The 22,426-nt window shown below is 38.0% G+C and overlaps 2 protein-coding genes across 2 annotated transcripts; one reads left to right on the top strand and one right to left on the bottom strand.

Annotated features, from left to right (window-relative positions):
- Window positions 1-254: 254 nt before the first annotated feature.
- atad5a (ATPase family AAA domain containing 5a) lies at window positions 255-12,097 on the bottom strand. The gene is made up of 23 exons (XM_008416888.2): window positions 11,898-12,097; window positions 11,735-11,790; window positions 11,239-11,302; window positions 8,806-10,511; window positions 8,646-8,730; window positions 8,411-8,563; window positions 8,118-8,250; window positions 7,763-8,023; window positions 7,529-7,677; window positions 7,264-7,414; window positions 6,089-6,427; window positions 5,811-5,907; window positions 5,129-5,211; window positions 4,909-5,045; window positions 4,650-4,827; window positions 4,414-4,572; window positions 4,096-4,323; window positions 3,949-4,013; window positions 3,679-3,868; window positions 3,440-3,579; window positions 1,301-2,187; window positions 1,062-1,217; window positions 255-968 (listed from the first exon to the last, which is right to left on the bottom strand). The coding sequence occupies exons 3-23, from the start codon at window positions 11,287-11,289 to the stop codon at window positions 890-892; spliced, it is 5,427 nt and encodes a 1,808-aa protein (XP_008415110.1). The 5' UTR covers window positions 11,290-11,302; window positions 11,735-11,790; window positions 11,898-12,097; the 3' UTR covers window positions 255-889.
- Window positions 12,098-13,823: 1,726 nt separating this feature from the next.
- On the top strand, window positions 13,824-17,309 carry LOC103469332 (GTPase IMAP family member 8-like). The gene is made up of 6 exons (XM_017306338.1): window positions 13,824-13,920; window positions 14,234-14,953; window positions 15,207-15,920; window positions 16,015-16,148; window positions 16,240-16,912; window positions 17,000-17,309. Exons 1-6 carry the CDS (start codon window positions 13,878-13,880, stop codon window positions 17,194-17,196), a joined length of 2,481 nt encoding a protein of 826 aa, XP_017161827.1. The 5' UTR covers window positions 13,824-13,877; the 3' UTR covers window positions 17,197-17,309.
- Window positions 17,310-22,426: the final 5,117 nt, after the last annotated feature.

Here is a 22,426-nt window from a genome sequence, read left to right as displayed (position 1 = left end):
AAGTTTGAAAAGAAATGCAGGAAAAAAATCTGACTTGATTTATGCAAAACTGCAATTAAAAGTGATGCTACAAACTAGCAACTCGGAAGATGAACACAAGCCACACATTAGCGTATTTGTAATAAATGTTGAAAATCATACACCTCTTTAAATATGGCGTATAACATTGTGTCTATAAAGAAAAAAAAGAAAAATTCAAAGGCTGAGATTACTTTCACAGCCTTTGCACATGCAGTGACATCATGCAATTTTTAGTTGGGTTAAGCCTTTATTTGTTCACAACATAAACCAACTGGAAATTTTTATACATATTTAAGGCAGAAAAAAAAAATCACAAAAAAAATCAATGATGAATGTGACATTCAAAGCTTCCTGTCAAAAGTTGCTTAACTAAAATAAACTGCAGGAAACAAGATTGTGATAGTTTATACACAGCCTTTACAAATATAGAAGCAGATTGTGTTTTACAGTTTTATTTCTTACAATTGTAAAAAAGCTCAACATGTTTAACTGAGTAAGTTTTCAAAATCCAAAGCACTAAAAAAAACCTACTGTACAAAACCCCCCAGATTCCAGCTGAATTTCATATAAAGCTTTCAAAGCACCAAAAGATGTAAAATCTGAGGTTATTTAGTTGTGTGCTCTAAATTTCAGGGGGTTTATGTCTTACAAAATTTAAATGTTGGTAAAATAAGTGCAAACAATCATATTTGTGCACACAAGAGTCACCAATCTGTGAGGTCAGTCAGAAATGAAGCCAACACCAACATGTTGCTGCAGCCCTCTGCAGCCCCAGACACCACACCTCGTGTTATTTCTACCTTCTGAGAACCAGATATTGAGGTTCTTGAATCTGTGTATTTGTGGCACATGAAACAATCTGAGTGGATTAGGGGAAGTCCTCAGCAAGAACCTGTTGAGTGCTTTTCTCAAGACCCAAGTGGATTGCATCAAGATAGTGAAGAAACCTGTAGAGAAGACACGAGACAGATGCAAAAGGTTATTTTTATATAAACAGACTCTTTCTTTTCCACTTATCTACACTTCCTGTCCACATCTACCTTCTCTTAACTTTTCCTTGCTCCTTCAGCTGCTCTGATCTGCAGATGGTGCGCATGGCGGGCAAATAATCTAGAGCAGCTGCTTGTCTGTTGCCAAGAGTCCCAAAGACTTTATCGAACAGATTTTCCATCACTTCCGTTCTCTGCAGCACTAACCTGGAAAACAGGACACAGCTTTTCAGTAACATAAACTTGTGTTTGTTGGGTTTCAGAGAGCCCAAGATGGTGTAGAGACTTACTCTGGACGGCTGAGTCCGTCATGGGTGAAGCTGTAATCTTCTCGATGTGAAGCAACAGGAAGGGTGAGCTCCTCTGCAGCCTCTTTCCTCAGTTCTCCCTCCAGCTGCTGCACTTTATTCCAGGCCTCAGCTACTGAAGCCTGACACTTGTGGAAACTCAAAGCCTCCACAGCAGCCTGGATCTCTACCACACAACTTCCTGCGGTCCAGCTTTCTCTCCCGTTTTCAACTCTCGACTCATCGGTCATTCCATCTTTAATGACGGCACTAAACGATGATCTTCTGTAACTGTTCAGTCCATTAGGGTGAAAACGAAGAGATGAATCCACATAGGACATGTTGTCCCAGAAGTCGGCTATGGATTGAAGACACTGAGAGACTGGAACAGTTTTTATTTGCTCCTCTGCAGTCAGCGGCTTCCGTTTCACCCTTTCAGAAAAAACTCTCTCTTTGACTTTTTCTGTGTGAGGATCATCCTGCCTCTTGGAGAGAGACGGAAATCCATCTTCTGAGTCTGAATCAGAGTTCAACGCGTCCCTGGTGAGCAGGTGGTGTCGTTTTTTATTCTTCTTCATTCTGCTGGACATTTTAACGGGGCTGCAGCTGTCTGACAAATCAGCTGACTCTGCAGCGTGCAATACCCCGACACCGGGAGGAAGCGTGTCCGTCTGCAGGGACAAAGATGATAGCTGCTGTTTTGGACTTACAGGTCGAAGGTCTTGTGATTCAGGAAGACGATGTTTAGGCGTATAGAGCTTAGAGGTAGATAACTGTGTCAGAGGTAGAGGTAAGAGTTTCTCCATGTTGGAATAGAGCAGATCAACTCCTCGCCGCCGGCCGTCTGCAAGAAGCTCCAAGCAAACCGCAGCCTTCATCAAACTCTGGTTCTGTTGGAACAGAACACCCAAGTTTAACAACACAAATTAATATTATATTGACTTAAATGAAGTTCCTACTGTATTACACACCACCCTGCGTGAGAACGTGCAATAAGGAACATAATAAACTAACTTTTTAATGAAGTAGAATAGTAAACAGAAATTTAGAAAAATGCAAACTTTAGTTTGAATCCATTTATTCAATGGGGATGAAAATCCCAAAATGGTTAAGTTCTACTTTTTTAAGAGTCTAGAAACTTGTTACTAATTGTCCTTACATTCAATTACACTGGGGTGTAAATACAGATCAGATGCAAATTTGGTAATTTTACTATTGTTGATCAGATTGAAATAAAAAGAGTAGATTAGTGTAGTTTGGATTCCCAGCTTAAAATGGTCAATCGAAGCACTTAGTTGCTAAGTTATGAACCATGATAGTTGGTCAAAATTATTTTAAACCAACCACATCAGAAAAGCTCTAAAAGCCCTTGCAGACCATGACAGACATCTGCTCACACTGAGCCAGGACCTGCTGCAGGTTTCAGGGGAGTTTTCCTCCCTGCTGTCACTGTGAGCGCTCAGCATGAGGGATTGCTGCAGAGTTAATGACTCAGTGCAATTGACTGTTCACCGCCTCTACATGCTGGTGCAGCAGGAATGAATACTGCAGTCAGTGAGTTGATGCAATCTGCTAGGTTTCCTTAGAAAACATTTTCACCAATTTCAATAACAAACTGAACTTGTCTGGATTGTTTGAGAACCAGGAGCAAGTTGGAATGCAAGTGGTTGACTTTGAATCTGTCTGTATGATTGGATTTAATTAATGTATTTCTGGACATAAATTAAATGTTTTCAAGTTTTGCAAAGTGCTTTAAGAAAAAATTGGTTGTGAATCAGTATTACTTAAAAATGACCACAAATGAACTGAATTTTATTGTAAACCATAAGATAGAAAATAACCTTCTTTTTCCATTTAAATGACCCAAGATGTGAAATAGTTTGACACCAATAATACATTAATTTTCCACTGGGATTAATAAAAGTACTTATTAATTTAAATGATGAACACTGACTAACTTGTTCACTTTTGCATTAAAAACAGAACAGTGGCTTTAAAAATATGGAAATCTATTGTTATATCTTGCTGATTTTTATATTAATTTTAGGTGTATTTGTCCTTTCTTTTTGTATTAGTGGTTTTAGTGTTTGCATTCATTGTGCAGGGCTTCATATCAGGGGTTTTGCTCCATGCTTGGTTTACCCTGAGCAGCTCCCAGATGTCTCCGTCAGGCTCAATATTCAGCAGGCCCAGCTTGCTCTCAGTGCAGCTGGCATCACAGTGCGGGAGGCTGGATGTGACAGCCACAGATTTATCAGCTGCTTCTGGTTTCAGTTCGATTTCTGTGCAAAAAGAGGAAAACATATTCAGACAAATTTAATCACCTTAAATATAACACAAACCTATAGATTTACAGCTTTGGTTTGATCTTTTATCTTTACCATTTTGGCCAGTTTGAGCCAGTGGCTTCTTTGACGGACGCCCTGCTGCGCTCCGAGCCCAGAACTGAAGCTGCAGTAAGCTCTGCCTGACGTCGCAGCCGTTGAGTTTGAGCAGAGAGCTGATGTCTGACGGATGAGTCCTAATATCCTCAGCTAAACAGAGGAGCTGCAGGTAGCTGCTCACATTCACCTGCAGAGCAGAACCAGAACAGTTCACTTCAAGCTCTGCTCACTCATGTAGATAATGTAAATGTGACTCGAAGCTCTTACCACTGAAGGCTTTTTAAAATGAATCTCTTCAAAGCTTCCGTCAAACATCGCGCTGAAAGCTGGATCTGAAAAATAGTAAAGATTGAGCAAAGATAGTTGATATCAACACATCAAGCTGCAGGACATTAACAGTTTACTCATACTAACCGCTGGTGGTGAGGATGACTGGCCTCTTGGTAGTGCTCATGAACGTCTTGATAGCAGCGAGAAATCCTGAGTCATCATCAAAAATAACATCGACTTCTTCAAACAGGATGAGCGATGTGGCCGTCTTCTTGCCCTGTTCCTCGCTGCTCTTCTGTTTAGGGCTGCTGGTTGCTGGAGATTTGTTTTTGTCGCTACTCTCGTTGGCTTTTATGGCTTTCTTGGAAAGTGCTATAAAAATGTATCAGGAAAGTTTGTGGTTATAATGTGACAAAACAACATAGATTCATTTAAAAAAAGTGAAAAATTCACAGCCATTACCGGTCTGTTCAGGTTTTTGTGGCTCTTTGTTGGCTGGTTGCTGCACTTTAAAGAACTTGGCTAAAGAAGTTGGAGCCAGGCCTCCTTTTTTAGCTCCTCTTGGCGACTGAGGATTTTTCCTGGGAGATGAAACCACCTTGCGAGGAGAGCTAGACTTTCCTAAAAAATAAAGACCACGTTTTTTTTACTGCACAAAAATGAGATAGAGTGTTATTAATTTGTAATACTATTCATACTTGGAGAAGATCCAGGTCTGACAGAGCCGGTGCTGCTGCTCAGTCCGTAGCTGTTGAAGTAGGCGGGTTTGTGGGCATTGACCCCCTGATTGTCCACCTGGTGGGACTGAGTCGCCTCCTTCAGCTGGGACAGAATAAGACGGCCGCTTCGCTGAGATGAAGCGTTCACTTCAAACACCTTAAGAGGATAAATTAAGAAATGAGGAAGTGCCATTTGGCATATTTACTGTTTCTGTTCTTTATATGAGATGAATTCTACCTTGAAGCCCAGCTCTTGGGCACAAGCGTAAACCGCAGCAGTTTTTCCAACTCCGGTTGGTCCAGTGATGAGCACCGTGTTACATAGAGTTTCCTCTGCATCCTGGTAGTCTTCACCTCCACAGTCCCATTCTGAATCTGAACACACAAAAAAATGTCATGCATTAAAAATAAACGTGCTGCAAACAGAGGAAGTCATTAGTGGAAACAAAACCTCTCACCATAGCTGCCTTCTTCTTGTTTTTTAGCCTTCTGATTTTTTCTCTCATCTCTGTCGGCACGAAGTTTCCAGTCTTTAAGCCAACTAGTGAAAGAAAGAACAAATATTATCAAAAAACCTGCATTACATGCTTTACAGAAGTATTTCTATATCCTGTTACATTACAACTACAACATATATTATGGGGATTTCGTGTTGTACATCAAAGATATAACTGAATTAGATGCAAAAAGTTATTTTCAATGTGACACATGCAAAGGTATTCAGCCACTTTTACTGTAAAACCCTTAAATAAGATCAAGTGCAACTGACTGCCTTCAGCAGTCACACAATTAATTAATACATTAATAGTCACCATTAGTGTGAAAATAATCTCAACATAAAATCAGCTGTTCTGTGAAGGCATGAGAAGTTCGAAACAAAACATTAGCTAACAAACTATATCATGAAAACTAATAATGTATCACAGATACATTCTTTAATCCAACTTAAAAAAAAAGAAAAACATGCTGGGCAAGGAGGGAAATAATAAGAGAAGCAACCAAGAGGTTCAACTCTGAAGGAACTGCTGTGACATTACAAATGTTCAAGTTCAAAGCTATAAACAATTTTGTGAAACACAGTTTGACTCATAACTGAGAGAGTAAAATACAAATCCAGGAGCTGCTGGTTGGATTCCTCACCTGTAAAGCCTCTTCACTGCAGGTGTGTTGTCTATGATGTCAGCAGAGAGTTGGGGCTGATATTTATCAGTCCACAGCAATTCCTCCTTAACTGATTCTAAGGAAAAACTAGTCAGTTTCAATGGATAAACCACTGATGTTCAACATCAGTCCTGAAGGACCAACGTCGTGATGTTTTACAGACAAATTACAACCAATGGAAGGTTTCTAAATACACCGTTTTTCTTTTCTAATACCAATATGATTTGACAAACATGATAGATTCTAGTGGAGCGCACCTTTTCTTTTAATGTCTGCTTCCAAAGTTAAGTCGTCCACAACAACAACAGAATTGTCTTCAGAGGGGCTGGGAGCCGAATTCAGTTTAGGATTACTTTTCTCCTTCATCTCATCTTCTTCCTCCTTCATTCTGGATCTCTGACTTCGTCTAGTTCGGCCTCCCCTTCTAGGAGGTTTCTGCTCAGCTGGGGAGACGTTCTCCTCTGGATGTTTGGACTTCTGCTTCTTAGCCACCTTCACATTATTCTCCCTCTCATCCTCTCTCCTCTTCCTCTTCCCTCCAACAGCTTCATCACTCACCAAAACACAGGAGTCTTTGATGGTCACAGTTTCTGGATCTAATAATTTCACATAATAAGAAAATAAGTTAAAGACCATAGACTAAAATCCTCATAGGTGACCAATTTGAAAATAAAGCCTAAATACTGAAGATATTGAAACAGAATAATAATGTTGAAGTGAAAACTGGATATTTTTGGAGATCAACACAGCGAGTTAGCTTGATCAAGCGTGAGGCTCGATCTCTAGGGGAGGCTCTGTTTATGCTAGTGGTTTTTGCAAAAAACTTGACCAAACTTACAACAATCAGTGCAAGAAAAGTTTATTTTCTCAATAGAGAAAAACGTTTCCTGATGAGGTGTTGAACTAAATCAGGGACGATCTTTCTCTGAAACAATAATGCATGAATCTCTGAAGAGTAAAATATAAACAAAAGGCTACTATAGTCTTTTCTATAATAGTGCTTGACAGAGCAACCGCACTGTGGTTAAGTGACAGAAGCCATTCACTATTGAAGGAAATCACATATCTGCCAAAAATAGCACCTTTTTCTTGCAGTCTAGACTTTTTTTTTTTAACAGAGTGAAATGTGACTTTAAGCAGCCAACAATAGAGCATAATTTTTTTTTTCACCTGTAAGACTTTTTTAAGTTACCAAAAAAACATTCAGATTCTTAAAAAATAATTACATCTTATATTTTATTGTATTTTATACAAATTTGTTTTTATTGTTTCAACATTTTTCTTTACTTTTAACAAACAGAAGGATAAAATGACACAAACTAGTTCATTAAAATTGCAACAGATTGAGAACTTTTTTTTTCTACAAACAAAATTAAACTTGTTATGTGTTTAAAATCAAAAAAGGCATATAGTTCTTATTGTAAACACCAACCTGAAGCTGCTAACTGCTGCTGATGGTCGGCTCGTCGTTTTTGGAGGAGAGTGAAAACCGTCTGCGCCGGAAAGTGAGGGTTTTTGGAGCAGAACTCCATCATCAGAAGCTCACGATCACTTTCAGAGATTTCAGGTCTCCAGACTGAAGCCTAAAAATAAATGATGCTGTCAATTCAAAACTACCCATGATTTAAAAAAAAAAAACTAAAGGAAACTTAGAAATGAGCATAATAAGAATGAAATCAGTAAGAATTACATTCTACCTTTTCATAAGCCTTTCTACAAGCTGGTTCTGTCTTTACACACAGAGATCCACTGGTAGATATTGGTGGGTTCGGTTTGTGGCTCCAAATGTCCTTTAAGTGACCCAATAATGAGGATTCAGGCCATGGCAGACTCCAGAGAGAACAATCTGTCATTACACAGAAAAACAAGCTCAGTTCAATTTTCCACAGTTATATTAAGACACTGTAAACAGCTGTGACTGAGAATCTTACCACTAGGTGGTTGTGTTGTGTGTGAAACCGGCTGAAAGGAGGAAGAGGAGGCAGAGTAGGCCTCCTTGGTGGCAGCAGTCTTTGCCATCTGTTTCCTAAAAGAATCAGGCAGGCCGCTCTTTAAGAACTCCCTGCGCGCCCTGAACTGCTCGTCGTCCTGAGAGTTGTCAGATCCTTCACCACTGCTGTCATCAAAGATGGAAATCACCGCTGACGCTTTCCGGGCCGACTTGTCTTGGCCAAATGAGGCGACTTTGGAGCCTGATGAAGAGAAAAACACAAAAGATTACTAAAAATATTGGTAAAAAGTTAACAACAAAAGGTTAAAAAAAAAATAAACAAAAAAAACAACAACCTGGTGTAGCTTTGCCAGACGGTGCAGCTTTGCCAAGAACTTCATTCAGGCTACGCAAGGCCTTCTGGGTTTTAGTCTTTCCTGGTGCACTCTGGGAAGCATCGGTCAAGTCTTCGATGCAGACAACAGAATCCTAAAAAGACAAACCAATGAAATCTTAAAATCCACTAACAAGCACAATCTCCCAACGATCCTTTATATTAAAATGTTCAAAATTTTGTTTGTAAATAATCCCTAATAAATACTGATAATACTATCAAGTGCAGTTAATAACATTAGCCATAAAACTTTACCTCATCTTCACAGTAGCTCTTCTTGACGGAGGTTTTAGTTCGAGACGATCGCCTCAACATTTTCTTCTCTGTCGTTTTCTTGCTTTGCTGAATCATTTTGGCTTTCTCCACCAGTTTCTTTGCTTGCTGTCTTTTTTTGGACTCATTTAGTATCTTAAAAGAAAATCACAGTTCAGAAATTATAAATCATAAAAACAGTTAAATGTATTTGATTTCTGAGTAAAATACCACTTACTTTATTATTTGAAGAAGTGGTTATGTCGTTTCCACTTTCAGTCTTAGATGCTGGAACCGTTTTATGAATTCTACTTAGTCTAATCCTTTAAATAAAAAGAGAAAATATGTCAGCTGCTTTAGACACATACATTGAAATACATAATTAGATGAAGTGTTACCTGATTGGACTTTCCTTTGCATCTGGCGGACAAACCATCTGTGCTACAAAGACACCGTGTCTGGACCTACGTGTCTTTGGTGTTGACATCTTCACAGGGCTGATCTGAGGTGAAGCTGCATTTAAAGTCTCTTTGGACTCGTTCTGTCTCCTGGTTTTCCTCACAGGACTTGTTGGGGCTTTTTCAGGCAATTTTTTAATCACAATCTCTCGTCTGGACCTCCTCAGAGCTGGAACAGAGCTGGGAGGTACTTCTTTGTCATCTTCTGCTTGTACAGCTGTAACCTCGGTTTCTTTTACAGCAGGTGATGTGTAGATCACCTCCTGCTTATCATTAGCTTTATTTCTTCCCTTTTTCCCACTTTTCTTTTTGGATGCTTTGCTCTCCTGAGGGCCTTGCTCTGCAGAAGGAACTGAAACATCTCCGTCCTCAGCAGCCTCCTCAGTCTTCTCCTCGGCTTGCTTCTGTTTGCTTTGGTTTTTAACCGGTTTAGTCTTGGACCCATCCAGACTGGGCTGCTTGAAGGCAGACATGAACTGCTTCCTCTCAGCTTCACTGCACTTTGGAGTTGATTCGCTCTCAATCACAGCCAGCTCCAGATCCTCCTCCTGAAGAACAACGTTGGACCTTCGTTTGCTGGCTGAAGAAGGAGAAGGAAGGTGCCGTCCATCGTCTGCTGGAGGAGAAGCAGCAGGCTCTGCGGTGCTACCAGTTACTCTTCTCCTGGTGAAGATTGAAGCAAACTTTCCCAGAGCTTTGACGTTTTTCTGTTTGGGTGAAACAGCATGCACCTCGGCCTGAATGGTGAGAGTTCGGGGTGAGACTTGGATCGGGCCGACACTTTCCTCAGTCTTGGGGACATCCAGCTGCTCACAATTTAATTCCTCTGCTTTTTCTTTGTTTTTACGATCATCTTCTTCACCTGGGTCTTCTAATATGTCTTTGCTTTGACTCTGACTTCGCACAAAATCCTCAAAGGAGATGGTTACAGTACTGCTGTTCAGCTCAGAGGTTTCACCCAAGCTGACATTCATACTGACATCACAAAGTGATCCATCCGCTTCCTTCTCCTCTGGCTCTGGATGCTTTGACTCTTTTTGCTGCCTCTTTGTAGGTTTTCTTGCTGCCTTTTTAACCTGTTTTACTTCAAGTCTTGGAGATAATGCTGTAGTGTTCCGCTTTGCTTCTATATCACCAGTATTTTCGCATTTGCGATCTCTCTGTTGAGGGGAATCTCTTTCAGTTTTCTCGTCACTGACGGTTTTGCAGATTTCTGACTCACATGTCTCTGCACTGAGTTTTAACAACAAAGCTGCCGTGTCGCTTCCTAGGGTCCCATGGCCTACAGCTGCATCTGAGTCTTTGCTTTCCTGTGTTTCTTCAACAACCAGGCAGTCATCGGAGGCACCTACATCTTCGGTCGGCACAAGTTTCCTCGCAGCTCTGCTGGTCTTTCTGCCCCGTTTCTCAGACGACTTTCTCCCCACTTCTGCGTTGGCGCGTTTCTCTTCAGGCTGAGGTTTTTGGCTGTTTTCTTTGAGGTCTTGTGGTGGACTTGATTTTTCTTTAGAAGAAGGAGTCTTTCGACTGAAGTAGTCCATGATGTTATTGGAGCGAGGAGGAGAGAAGGGTTTCTCCACAGGTTTGGGAACAGGCGAGAAATAGTTTGTGATCTGCTTGACATCTTTGCGAGATTTCTTGCAAGGCTGTTAAGAGAGAAAACACAAATGGGATGATTTCTAAACATCTAAATAATACAGTTTTGCATTTGTGAGAATAAAAAGGGAATCATAAAGGTGCTTGAAAGTACAAAAATAAGTATTCCAAGGTACATATAACAGAAGTTAAATTAAAATGTATTATATCATTGGATAAATGTCTCACCATGGGTACAGATATTATTTAAGAAAATCTATAAAAACTTTCTCTATGTTTTAACATCTTAGTTGAATAAACTCACAGTCAGTCTAGTCAAGATATTTAGAGTAAGTTCTGTGAAATAAAACACGACTAAAACTAATGTTTGCTGTAACAATCCAGCACAATGAAGCACTTTGAAGTGCTCTGTCTCTGAAATGTGCTGTACAAATAAACTCGACTAAAATGTCTGACTATAATAACTAAAATTTAAAACTACATTAAACATATTGTCAAAATTAACACTGGTGTCTATACATATGGCATTACAGTTTCATTAAAACCAGTATGATAGTATTTTTTTCAATCAAAAAGGATCTCCTGCACTTATGTTTCACCAATCATTGATCAGCTGGAAGCGTAACAATCATTACAAATAAAACTGTGGAATGGACACATAAAAACAAGTAAAGCTATTTTCTGCATATCACTGTAAAACAAAACAATTGTATTGATTAAGATAACACTACTTCCAATAATGACAGTTGTATAAAATATAACAATTATGATTTCTACCTGAGTGTCAAAGTCCTCAATGACAGAAGCCATAGCCACAACACCAGCCATAATTTCAGGAGACCTGAAAGAAATGTTTAGATTTGTAAACATAACGAGTATTAAGTTAATACATAAGAAACAATGCAGTTTTTGATAAGTTGTATTTTATTATAGGTCTAAAAGCACATTCATTTCTCTGGTAAATATTAAATACTTTTTTCAGAGACCAGTATGTTTTACATGATCTATTTTCACAACAGCACTCCGAAATACCAATACATCCTTTAAATCTTATTTAACTGTTTGAAGAATATTTTACGAAGAAAGTCCACTAAAATGTGTTAAGTCTAAGACAGCTGTTATACAATGCGATGTAAACGTAAATGTTATAGTTAGTGTGTTTATTTACACCAGTAAATTATTGTTATAGTTTATATAGCGACCAGAAACGTATCTAGTTTGGTTTAAAATAACTGGCGGATTGATACAACAGAGAGCTAAAGAAAACACTCACCAATATGTTATACCCGTAGCTTGCTGCAACGTCAAGGGCTGTTTTCTTATTTGCTACTTTGTGTGTAAATAAAAAAAACAACTATATCATTCATAGTTCGAAGCAGACGAGTGTTTGTTGTCAGCAGGTTTTACTATAAAACAACAAGCTAACTAAGTCTCACTTCAGACCGTCTCTGCGCAGCTCCTGAAAGTTCTCCGAGCATTTTCCAGTTCAGACTCGGGTATCTGAAGGAAGCACGAAGGTCTTCACTTTAATATTTCAGGAGCTGCGGCAAACTGGCGCAGTTTTCTTGACATTTTTCTGCCTCTTCAAAAACGCGCCAGACTGCTGGTGAACGAAAAGCGCCAAATTTACGTGACCTTTCACGAGACAGCCTTCCGCCAATCAGAGACAAGAAAAACAGCCCGTCATCTTCTGACGTATGTCACCAACAACAAAGATGGCGTTCTGAGTCTCATTCGGTGGAGGAAGAATATTCACAGCGACCTCTAATGTAGAGAGTAGAGGAAGTGGCATAAACATCAAAACATTGATAGAAATTAGTTAAATAAAATAAGAGACACACAAAGTAAATGAATAAATATATGCTTGATTCAGTTTCTTAAGTATCTAAACCTTTAAATTTCATATAATTGTTTATAGCATTTATATTTATTTCTGTAGGAATATCTTTGTCAATGGATAACATAGTCATTAATTCATGATTCATCCACTCAATTACTTAATTGTTCATTGATAATTTATTGTCATGTTTACGTAAACCTTGACACATAATCAGAAATTAATGCTTTATTCAAATTCAATTGAAATGATTTTTTTTTTAAATGTACAAATTATGTATTTGTATAAAGTTTCAGTTTAGGAATAGAAAGAAATAATCCATACTATTTGCTGATATACATAAACATCCTTCCCATTATGTTCTTTTTCACATTTAAACAAGATATATCCGACACGGTTAGACATGTCTGATTTATGTAACTTTATTGAGTGACACTGTTATAAATTAACGTAATTTATAGTTATTAACAGTTCTCTAGTGGTGTTAATATGTTTTTCATAGTTTGGGAGTTACAAACCAAAAGTGTTTGTAACTCACTTACAAAAGTGAGTTTTTTGTAACCAAAAAAACTCACTTTTTTCGTTACAAAAAAGCGAGTTTTTTTGTAAGAGAAGAAGTGGTTATGCTTCTCAAATTAGTAGCACATTGAAAGAACTTCAAAGTGAGAGGTATCTCAGCTCAGAGCCAATTGCTTCATCTGGTTTTTGTCTCCTTCTAATGTTGTGTAACATTAAATTGTATAAAACATGATAGAGAAGCAGAGCTACTATCAATAACAGTTTCAGCCCTGAGTCTAAAACTTCTGATTTATGCCACAAAAAAAGTAATAAATCATGAGCAAACATTTTAAATATGTAAACTACAATATTCAAAAAAATTTAAAGCAACAAACTGATGTGTGTGAAAAATGACACATACTTATTAAATAGAAAGTTGAATTGAGTGACAGGAGCACCTGAAATAGCATAATTTCATAAAAATTATAGATCTTATTTTCTATGTAGTTTTTGTTGCTCACTTCAAATTTCAAATTACTATGTAGTGCTTCAGCATGTATTTAGACAGAGCAAATTATCATAATGAGTAAATGTTTGTTTTCCTTTTCGAATTGACCCAGTGGGGTTTATTCTGAGATAATTGATACAACTATATGAAGATAATACATTAAGGAGTGGGCCAATTTCCCAAGCAGCCTATTTATACTCTGTCTGTAATATTTCGTCAATCACATGTTCCTTTAACTTCTACCTCTTTTACCTCATACCTCTTCACCCCATCATCCTCGTCTCCCTTTCTATTCCTTCCATCTCATAGCCATGCTTTTATCCTTTTTGCTGTAGACTCTGGAAAATAAAGTGAAACTAATTTTCCAGATGACCATAACCCCACGCTGAGTCTTTAAATCCCAAGCTGCTAGGGTAGAATGCAGTTATTCTATTCCTCCAGCAGATGGCCCTGTCTGACCATGTTTGACCTTCCTAACCAACCGTGAGTCTCAACACTACCTTTGAACTCTTTACTTTCATTTAGGAATAGACAGGGATAGGCAGGAACAAGCGGAAACGCCAGCAGAGTTTGATGGCCAAGGAAATGGCTGCCTCAGCTCATATTTCCAAATTGGGTCAGTGACGTTTTCATAAAACTCTCTGTAAAGTTGATCCTTTCTCTGATTATGTTTTTGATAAACTCTCATTTTACTGACTATGTTAAATTCAAAGACAGACTTTGTGCAAGAGTTGGGAGTTGGAAGAAAACGCTACCTCATCTTTTCTAGTTGTTTTTGTTTAATTAACCTCTCCATTTTGTGTAAATGTTATTGTGGATGTTTTCGAATATAAATATAGGCTTAAATTAATATAGTACATTCTGTGCAGGTCTAAACAAAGTAGGTATTTATAAACTGTTTCGAATTAGCACCTTATTTCTCTTTACAGCACAAAGCCACCCTGCTACAGAGTTGAGGATTGTGTTGATAGGAGGAAGATTAAATGGAAGTCTAAGTGGGAAAAGCTCAGCTGGAAACATCATCCTGGGTCAAAATGTTTTTGACACCAGCAGAAGAACAGCTCAGAGTGAAGTGAGGCAGAAGGAAGTGTTCAGCAGACGAGTCACAGTGGTTGATACTCCAGGATGGTGGTGGATTTGGCCTAAAGAAGAAACTCCCAAACTGGATCTGATAGAAATCCAGAACAGTGTCCATCTGTGTCCCCCAGGACCTCATGTCTTTCTTCTGGTCATTAATGATGATTTATATTTACCACAGTGGGTCAAAGTATCACTAAAGCAACACCTGAAACTTTTCAGTGCAGATGTTTTCTATCACACCATCATGCTGATCACTACAGTCACTCCATATAGTGATGAAGAGATAGAATACAGAATCAACACAAGTCCAACCCTACAGTGGATTCTTCAAAAATGTGAAGACAGAAAACATTTTCTCAACATCAGTGACAGAGACGATAAAGATCAGGTTAAGATCTTGTTAGAGAAAATTGATACCCTGATTACAAACAATGGAGGGAGACACTGTTCTGTTGACAGAAGTCAAGGAGAAGCTCTGAGGAAAGAAATGACAGATTTAGCTGAAAGAGCCTCAAAAAGGTTTAATCAAATGCAGAAACAAAGAAGGAAACTGAAAGAGCTATTTGAAGGTAAGCTGCAAGTTATTTTAGTTCTAATAGACAGTGATAGTAGTCTATTAGAACTAAATAGACTACTATCAGCCACTAATCTCAGGCTGTAGATTAGTGGGCCATGGTCCTGCCAACTTTTAGATGTATCCCTTGTCCTGTAATTAAATTAAGAAATTGCAGCCAGATGTATTGAAGCAGAAAGACATCTAAAAGTTGCAGAACACCAGTCCTTGAGGAATAATTTGTTACCGTTTTTGTTTTGTTGGTTTAGGTGGAAAAGTCCCTCCAGACCATTTGAAAATAGTGATGATTGGAGATTCACTGGCTGGCAAGAGCTCAGCAGGAAACATCCTGATAAAAAATGCATTTCATGTTAATAAAAATGGAAGAACAACAATGCGCAGTGAAATCAGTCATGGTTTGGTTGAAGGAAGGCGGCTCACAGTGGTCGATTCTCCTGGTTGGTTCTGCWTYAACACCCTTCAGGAAACCAGTGAGATGGATAAACTGGAAATAGAGAACAGTGTGAATCTGTGTCCTCCAGGACCACATGCTGTGCTGCTGGTTRTTCCWSTGRYRATKARCAYTGATRAATCATATCTSAGAKYTGTYCARGAACACATGAGTCTGTTTAGAGRAGAAATCTGGAAACACACACTTGTTCTGTTTASCTRTGGAGACTGKTTAGGAGTGAAGACTGTAGAGGAGCGAATAGAGAGTGATGAAGGTCTGCAGTGGATAGTGAACAAGTGTGAGAACAGGTATCATGTCCTGAACAACAAGGACCACAGTGATAAAACTCAGGTAAAGGAACTACTGGAGAAGATTGAAGAGATGTGGGCAGGAAATGAAGATCCTTACTATGAAGTGGAGCTGGACCGAGCAGCAGAGCTAGAAACCAAGAGAGAGACTGGAGACAAGATGGCCAGAAGGTTGAAGAAGATCAATGAGAGACAGTCAAGAGTCCTGAAAGAACTATTTGGAGGTAAGAAATAGGTATTATACATTTTATGGAATAGTTATATAATATGAGTGTCTTAAGATTAAAAACATTACAGTAATTTTTGTTTATTTTACAGATGAGAGACATCCAATCACTAACATCAGGATTGTTCTTGTTGGCCAGAAATGTTCAGGGAAAAGCGAAGTTGGAAACATGATTATGTCCAATGAAAAATTTAAAATGACCTCTGAAAGAGCTTGGTTGATAAAGGCAATGCCACATACTGATACCCAGATTGTAGATGCCCAGTTAGTAAATTAGATCCAAATATAATTTTTGTTTTTGTTTTTCATCTTTTCAGACCTACCAAGATCAGAAATCTGCAACATGTGTGAAACATGAAGGAAACTTTGATGGAGTAAAAGTCTCAGTTGTTGAAACTCCTGGCTGGTTCTCAGACCGAACACCACCTGACTGGATCAAAGATGAAGTTCTCCACAGTGTCTCCATGTGTTCTCCTGGACCTCATGTTTTTCTCCTGGTTGTTCCCATCCTCAGATCTTTCACAGAGAAAGATCTCAAAGCTCTGGTGGAGATCTTGAATCCATTAACAGAGGACGTGTGGAGACACTGCATGGTGGTTTTTACCTGGGGTCACTGGCTCAATGACGTCCCTGTAGAGAATTACATCATCAGAGAGGGAAAGGAGCTCCAGGAGCTTCTGGAGAAATGTGGGAACAGATTCCATGTTCTAAACCCCAATCGATATGGTGATGCTGTTCAAGTCAAAGAGCTGTTCCAAAAAATTATTAATATGGTAAAACAAAACAAAGGATGCTTTACAACTGAATGCATACAGAATACATTTTTCAGTCTCCTTTGGTCACCAAAACAACCCACACTTACAGAAAAGGAATGGAACAGGAGAGAACAGGAGCTGGTAGAGCGAATGATGAAAGCTTTAGCAAAGGAACCAGAAGAAACAACAAAACCTCATGTGAGAAAAGCAGAGAGCAAAGAAGATGGTCCTAACAGAAGGATTCATGGAATAATGATTTAATGTTGAGTTTACAGTCTTTGTTACATGCTTCTCTTTAATAACATTTCAATGTCTGTTACAGTGAATGGAAATGTTGCCACAGATTATGGGGGCATTTCAGAGAACAGGAGACGACGAGACCACGACCAAGCTGCTGAAGGGCTGACTACCAGAGTCAGACCGTTAGAGATCATCTCTGGGATCGGGATCGTTTCTTCTTCAAACACTGACATGGAAAACTTTGACGACAGTTCTGAAATCAGAGAATATGCAAATTAAAAAAAATAAAGTACTCACCTATCTATTGGGTTTCTTCTGGAAATAGAAGAAAATATTTTAAAAATGTATTTGCTTTTCCTAATAAAGAAACAGCTGACATTTACTGATGTTAACATGGTGAAATTCAGTAAGTTTTTATATTATTGTGATATACAAGTCTTTTTGAAATCACCAATAGTTTTTATTACCCTAATATAGACCTTATCCTATTTTCTTTTATGTTGCTTAGCATTTGTAAATGTTTACTTTGTCTTTTTAAACCAACTTGAGAGAATAAATGTCATGATTAGTTGATTGTATTCAAGAGAATACATATCAATAACATTCATTTGAAATGGGGTGAATAAGACTGACATGACACTGTCATAAACATGACATAACATCTGTCATGAACATGAATAAGTCTTCATGAATATTTATGACTGTTGTCATAAAGCACAATTTGGTAAATTATGACACTTTTAATACAAAGTTGACATTATTCAAAATGTCTTTGTTTTGGCAACTTCATTAACCAAGAAATCATTACTGATATAAATTTGTTATAAAAGTATTACTGATTGCACTTTAAAAATTAGTTAACTTTATGTTATTAAAGGTAAAGTTTAAACAGTAATGATTTCTTGGTTAATGTCAAGTTGTGTAGTTTATTTGTGTAGCACATTTCAGCAACAATGCAGTTCGAAACACATAAAAACACAAAAATACAAAGTCATAAGATACACTATGACCAACAATTGAGAAAACCAGGAACAAACATTACATTTTGTTGCCATCATCAAAATCATTAATACAATTTCAGCCACTGCAGAAGACAAATACTCTCCTCTGATTCGCGACCAAATATTGCTGGAATCAACAGTTAGACAATTAGATCATTCACATACCTGCTATAAACTTATTGCATGTCTGGCAGTGCTGTTTACATTATATCCTATGCATGTATGATATAGGATACATTTATCAGACAGCCGATTTCTGGGTGCCGATTTCCTTAATTTGGGAGATAATAATCAGCTGATACTTCCATGTGAAGCCCATTTTATTCCCTAATCTTATCTTTGTCAGCATAAATCAGCCTCTGTCCTCTTCTGCTCTACAATGAAAAATTTGACTGACACACCAACCATGTCATGTCTGCACGTTTGCAGTTAACAATATTCACCCCACTGTTGCCAACTCAGTGACTTTCTTGCTACATTTAGTGACATTTCAGACAAAAAACATTGGTATCAGCCAAAATCGGCAGGTCAGGCTTTTTAAAGATCGTAACCGGCCAGAAAACTGCAATCAGTATACAGCATGAAGCCTGTGCACTTATGTAGAAGACTCTTGTGTAACCAGTAACAAACAAATGAAAAATAGATGTTATTATTAATTTGTATTCTCTTTTCAATGCAGTTCAATCAACTAATCATTATTTTCAAATTTGGGTTAATAAGTAAACATTTAAATTTATTTAATTTAATTATTTTATCTTTATTTGTACAATTATTAGATATACAATTGTAGTTATACAATTCATGGTTATAGTATTAAACCACCAACTTCCACACAATGTTCAAAAATGTTTTGTGATGGAGAGAGAGGTTCTAATTTAAGCGGAGAAGGAAAATTAAGAAAACAGTCATCAGAGGTTTTTTATATCAGTGTGTGGTGGATTTATTCATCTACATTGTTTTTCACATAGTGTTTCCTCTGGCCACCGTAAAACAAGGGGGCGCTTTTTGTAGTCTGAAGGGACAGCTGGGTATTACTGGACATCAGCAAAAAGCAGCACACAAAGTACGGAAGAGGATTAGGGACACTAAAAAACATAAATCTGACTTTAATCTCAGAATTCTGACCTTTTGTGGGTATTCTCTCGGCAATTAGCATTTATCTCATCTTTACACATGAGAGCACACTTATGAACGGAAAAGGATTAGAGCCACTGCAAAAAAATAAATAAAACATCTGAGAAAAAAAGTCCCCCCCCACACACACAGGAGGAAGGGCTGTCCTGGTTTCACACCAATAAGGAAGGCTTCAACACTGGCTTGCATCTTTGACATAATGATAAGAAGACAAATAATAAAAATTATTAACAATATACAGCACAGCTACATTCAGATAGCAAACAAAGCCAATGAGAAAGTGCTTCTACAAACAAGTAGGATCATTAGAATAACAACATATCTGCACATATCTGACAACATGGTCCACAGTTTGACATGAGCCGTTTTGGATTCTTCTTGTGGCCTTTGGATGTAGGACGAAGCACATGAACCAACAGAAGAATGCCTGGTTTTCCCAGCCTGGAGGAACAACAAGATAAATAGCAGACACATTAGGATAATAAATAAACATTTTAAAGAGAAGTGTGAGCAAAACTAACCAGACCCAGCTGTGTGTGTGTGTGTCACCATCACAGTCATCCACCCGGTTTACCCTGGAGAGCATTTTTCACCACCAACAACATAAAGCATGGTGTATACGACTGTTTAATACAGGGGTGCTCGAGTCCAGTCCTCGAGAGCTACCATCCTGCAACTACAGGTTAATGTAAAATAAATGTTCATGATCCTAGTGAATTGGGGGCTTCAGACGTTTTTTTGGTTATGATAAATAATGACCCTGGGACTCACACCGAGTCTCTAAAATTATCTAAGCTGTAACAAGTGCACGTTATTAATAGAGAGAGAGCTACCGTTAACGAATGTGGTTTTTGTTCTCGGGCACCGGCGRGCTACTCCGATGTCTGATACAGGAACTGTAGCGGGTCATAACGTTCGAATTGAAGGAAGTTAGAGCTTAGACGTGTCTCTCTCGCAGCCAGCTTAAACAAAATGTCCTCTACAATTCAGCCGTGGTAACACCAAAAATATTCTAATATCAGTGGGAATTTTAAATGGGTAAACTCTAAATTTCAAAAATTTAAAGCAGCAAACTGATGTGTAAAAAATGACACAGACTGAGAGTTTGAATAGAAAGTTGATCAAAAACTGAGTGACAGGAGCAGCTAAAACAGCAGAACCTCATAACAAATGAATCATTTTGTCAACATAAAGACGACGTTTAACTGAAGTCCTAAAATGTACTGTGAGTTTTAGTGATTGTGTGTGTTTTTAGCCACACTGTGAAAGAAAACATATTAATTTACAGTAAAATATCTGGTTGCCAGAATTTGTATTTATTCTGCAAATCTCTGGCAACTACAGATACCTGTATTTTATAATAAATTACATTTGTTTTACAGTGCACTATAAGGAGAGGAATCATTGAATGTAAGAAGACAATAAATCACTCAGTTGAACTGTTGGAAAATATTTTCCCCTCACTTCTGAGATTATTCCTATGATTGAAGAGATAAAACTAAATATTTTTTCTAGATTATATTTTCTGGCACAGAAACTCAAGGAATTGTTCACTTGGACCAATTACATTTTTTATCTTCAAAGTTTTACCTGAACAATAAATTAAATGTTAATCAGCAGCATTGAGATGCTAACATGAAAAGTGGTAGTTGGTGGTGAGGATGGATGTGGAGAAACCAGGTTGTGGTGTGAAAAAGGATGATTTAATCAAAGCTCTCACAGGTGAACAGAAAAACCAGGCAGCACAGGTGAACTAAAAGGCAAGGAGGTAACACTGGCAGCAAGGACACATTGCAAAAGCAAAGACAACTTAGACAAGGACACAGCTGGGATTAATCCAGGGGTAGAAAAGACAACAAAGGAATTAAATTGACTGGAAAACAAACACATAAACTTAAATCCTTACAAATGCAGAGTTTTTTTTTTTTTGCCAGATCAGGATATTTGCAACCTGCAACTCCAGAGTCAAGAGGCTCCTTGGTTCTGTGGCTCAATTAATATTAACATTGTTTAGTATGAATATTAACAACAAATTAGAGCATTTAGTTTAGTATTTTCTTTTTGTTTCATTGTTTTTGTCTTGTGCCTCCATGCAAACACACTGACCTTTACTGCGGCCCACCTTGGCAAATTTGATCTAGAATCAAATTTACTTCAACATGGTGTTACATGTTGAAGGAAGTAAATATTTTAGGATTCATATCTTCTGCGAGAAATCACACATAACCATCAGCATAACATTGTTAAAGTTTTACTTTTGTAAAATGTTTGAGCATTATTTGAAGAAAAGAAAAAGCAAATCAAACTTCCATCCATCCATTTTCTTACACCCTTGTCCCTCATTGGGGTCAGGAGGGTTGCTGGTGCCTATCTCCAGCTAGCGTACCGGGCAAGAGGCGGGGTACACAATGGACAGGTCGCCAATCTGTTGCAGGGCAACACAGAGACACACAGGACACACAACCATGCACACACATACACTCACACCTAGGGGCAACTTGGAGAGGCCAATTAACCTGACAGTCATGTTTTTGGACTGTGGGAGGAAACCAGAGTACCCGGAGAAAACCCACGCATGCACAGGGAGAATATGCAAACTCCATGCAGAAAGACCGGGGCCGGGAATCGAACCCAGAACCTTCTTGCTGCAAGGCAACAGCTCTACCAACTGTGTAGCCCCAAATCAAACTTAAGATACAAAATAATTTTATTATCTCTTGGTAAAACACAACCAAAGCTTTATGATTCTTTCCAGGGAAAGATTTAAAGAAACAGAAAACCAACATAGAGCTAGAGAAAATAGATTAAGTACTGTGTAAAAAAAATCACTTTTGCTTTCTTTTACTAAATCTTTTAGCAGTTCACTGACACCTCTAAAATAAAGGGAGATACAGGAGTTACTTAAAATTATCTAAATAACACAATGATATAAATCCAATAGATTCAATTCCTGAGTATTTTTCTCTTAACTACCAATAATTTGTTTGCAGTTGTTTAAGCTTTGTAACTGTATGATTCATCTATTTTCTTTGTAAAATTACCCTGATCTAAATAAATCTGACTTGCAAAATATTTTAATTTGACCAAAGTGAATAATTTTTTTTCTGTTTTGCTGGTTTAGGTGGAAAAGTTCCTCCAAACCATTTGAGAATAGTAATTGTTGGAGGGTCACATGCTGGTAAAAGCTCAACAGGAAACATCATTCTAGGAAAAAACATGTTTAATGTTAATAAAAATGATGACAGAAAAACAACTCACAGTGAAATCAGCCACAGTGTGGTTGAAGGAAGGCGTCTCACAGTGGTCGATTCTCCTGGATGGTTTTACATCAACACCCTTCAGGAAACCAGTGAGATGGATAAACTGGAAATAGA

Source organism: Poecilia reticulata, linkage group LG8 (genome assembly GCF_000633615.1).
Source record: "Poecilia reticulata strain Guanapo linkage group LG8, Guppy_female_1.0+MT, whole genome shotgun sequence".
Classification (NCBI taxonomy): Eukaryota; Metazoa; Chordata; class Actinopteri; order Cyprinodontiformes; family Poeciliidae; genus Poecilia; species Poecilia reticulata.
This window is presented reverse-complemented; position numbering and strand designations above follow the sequence as displayed.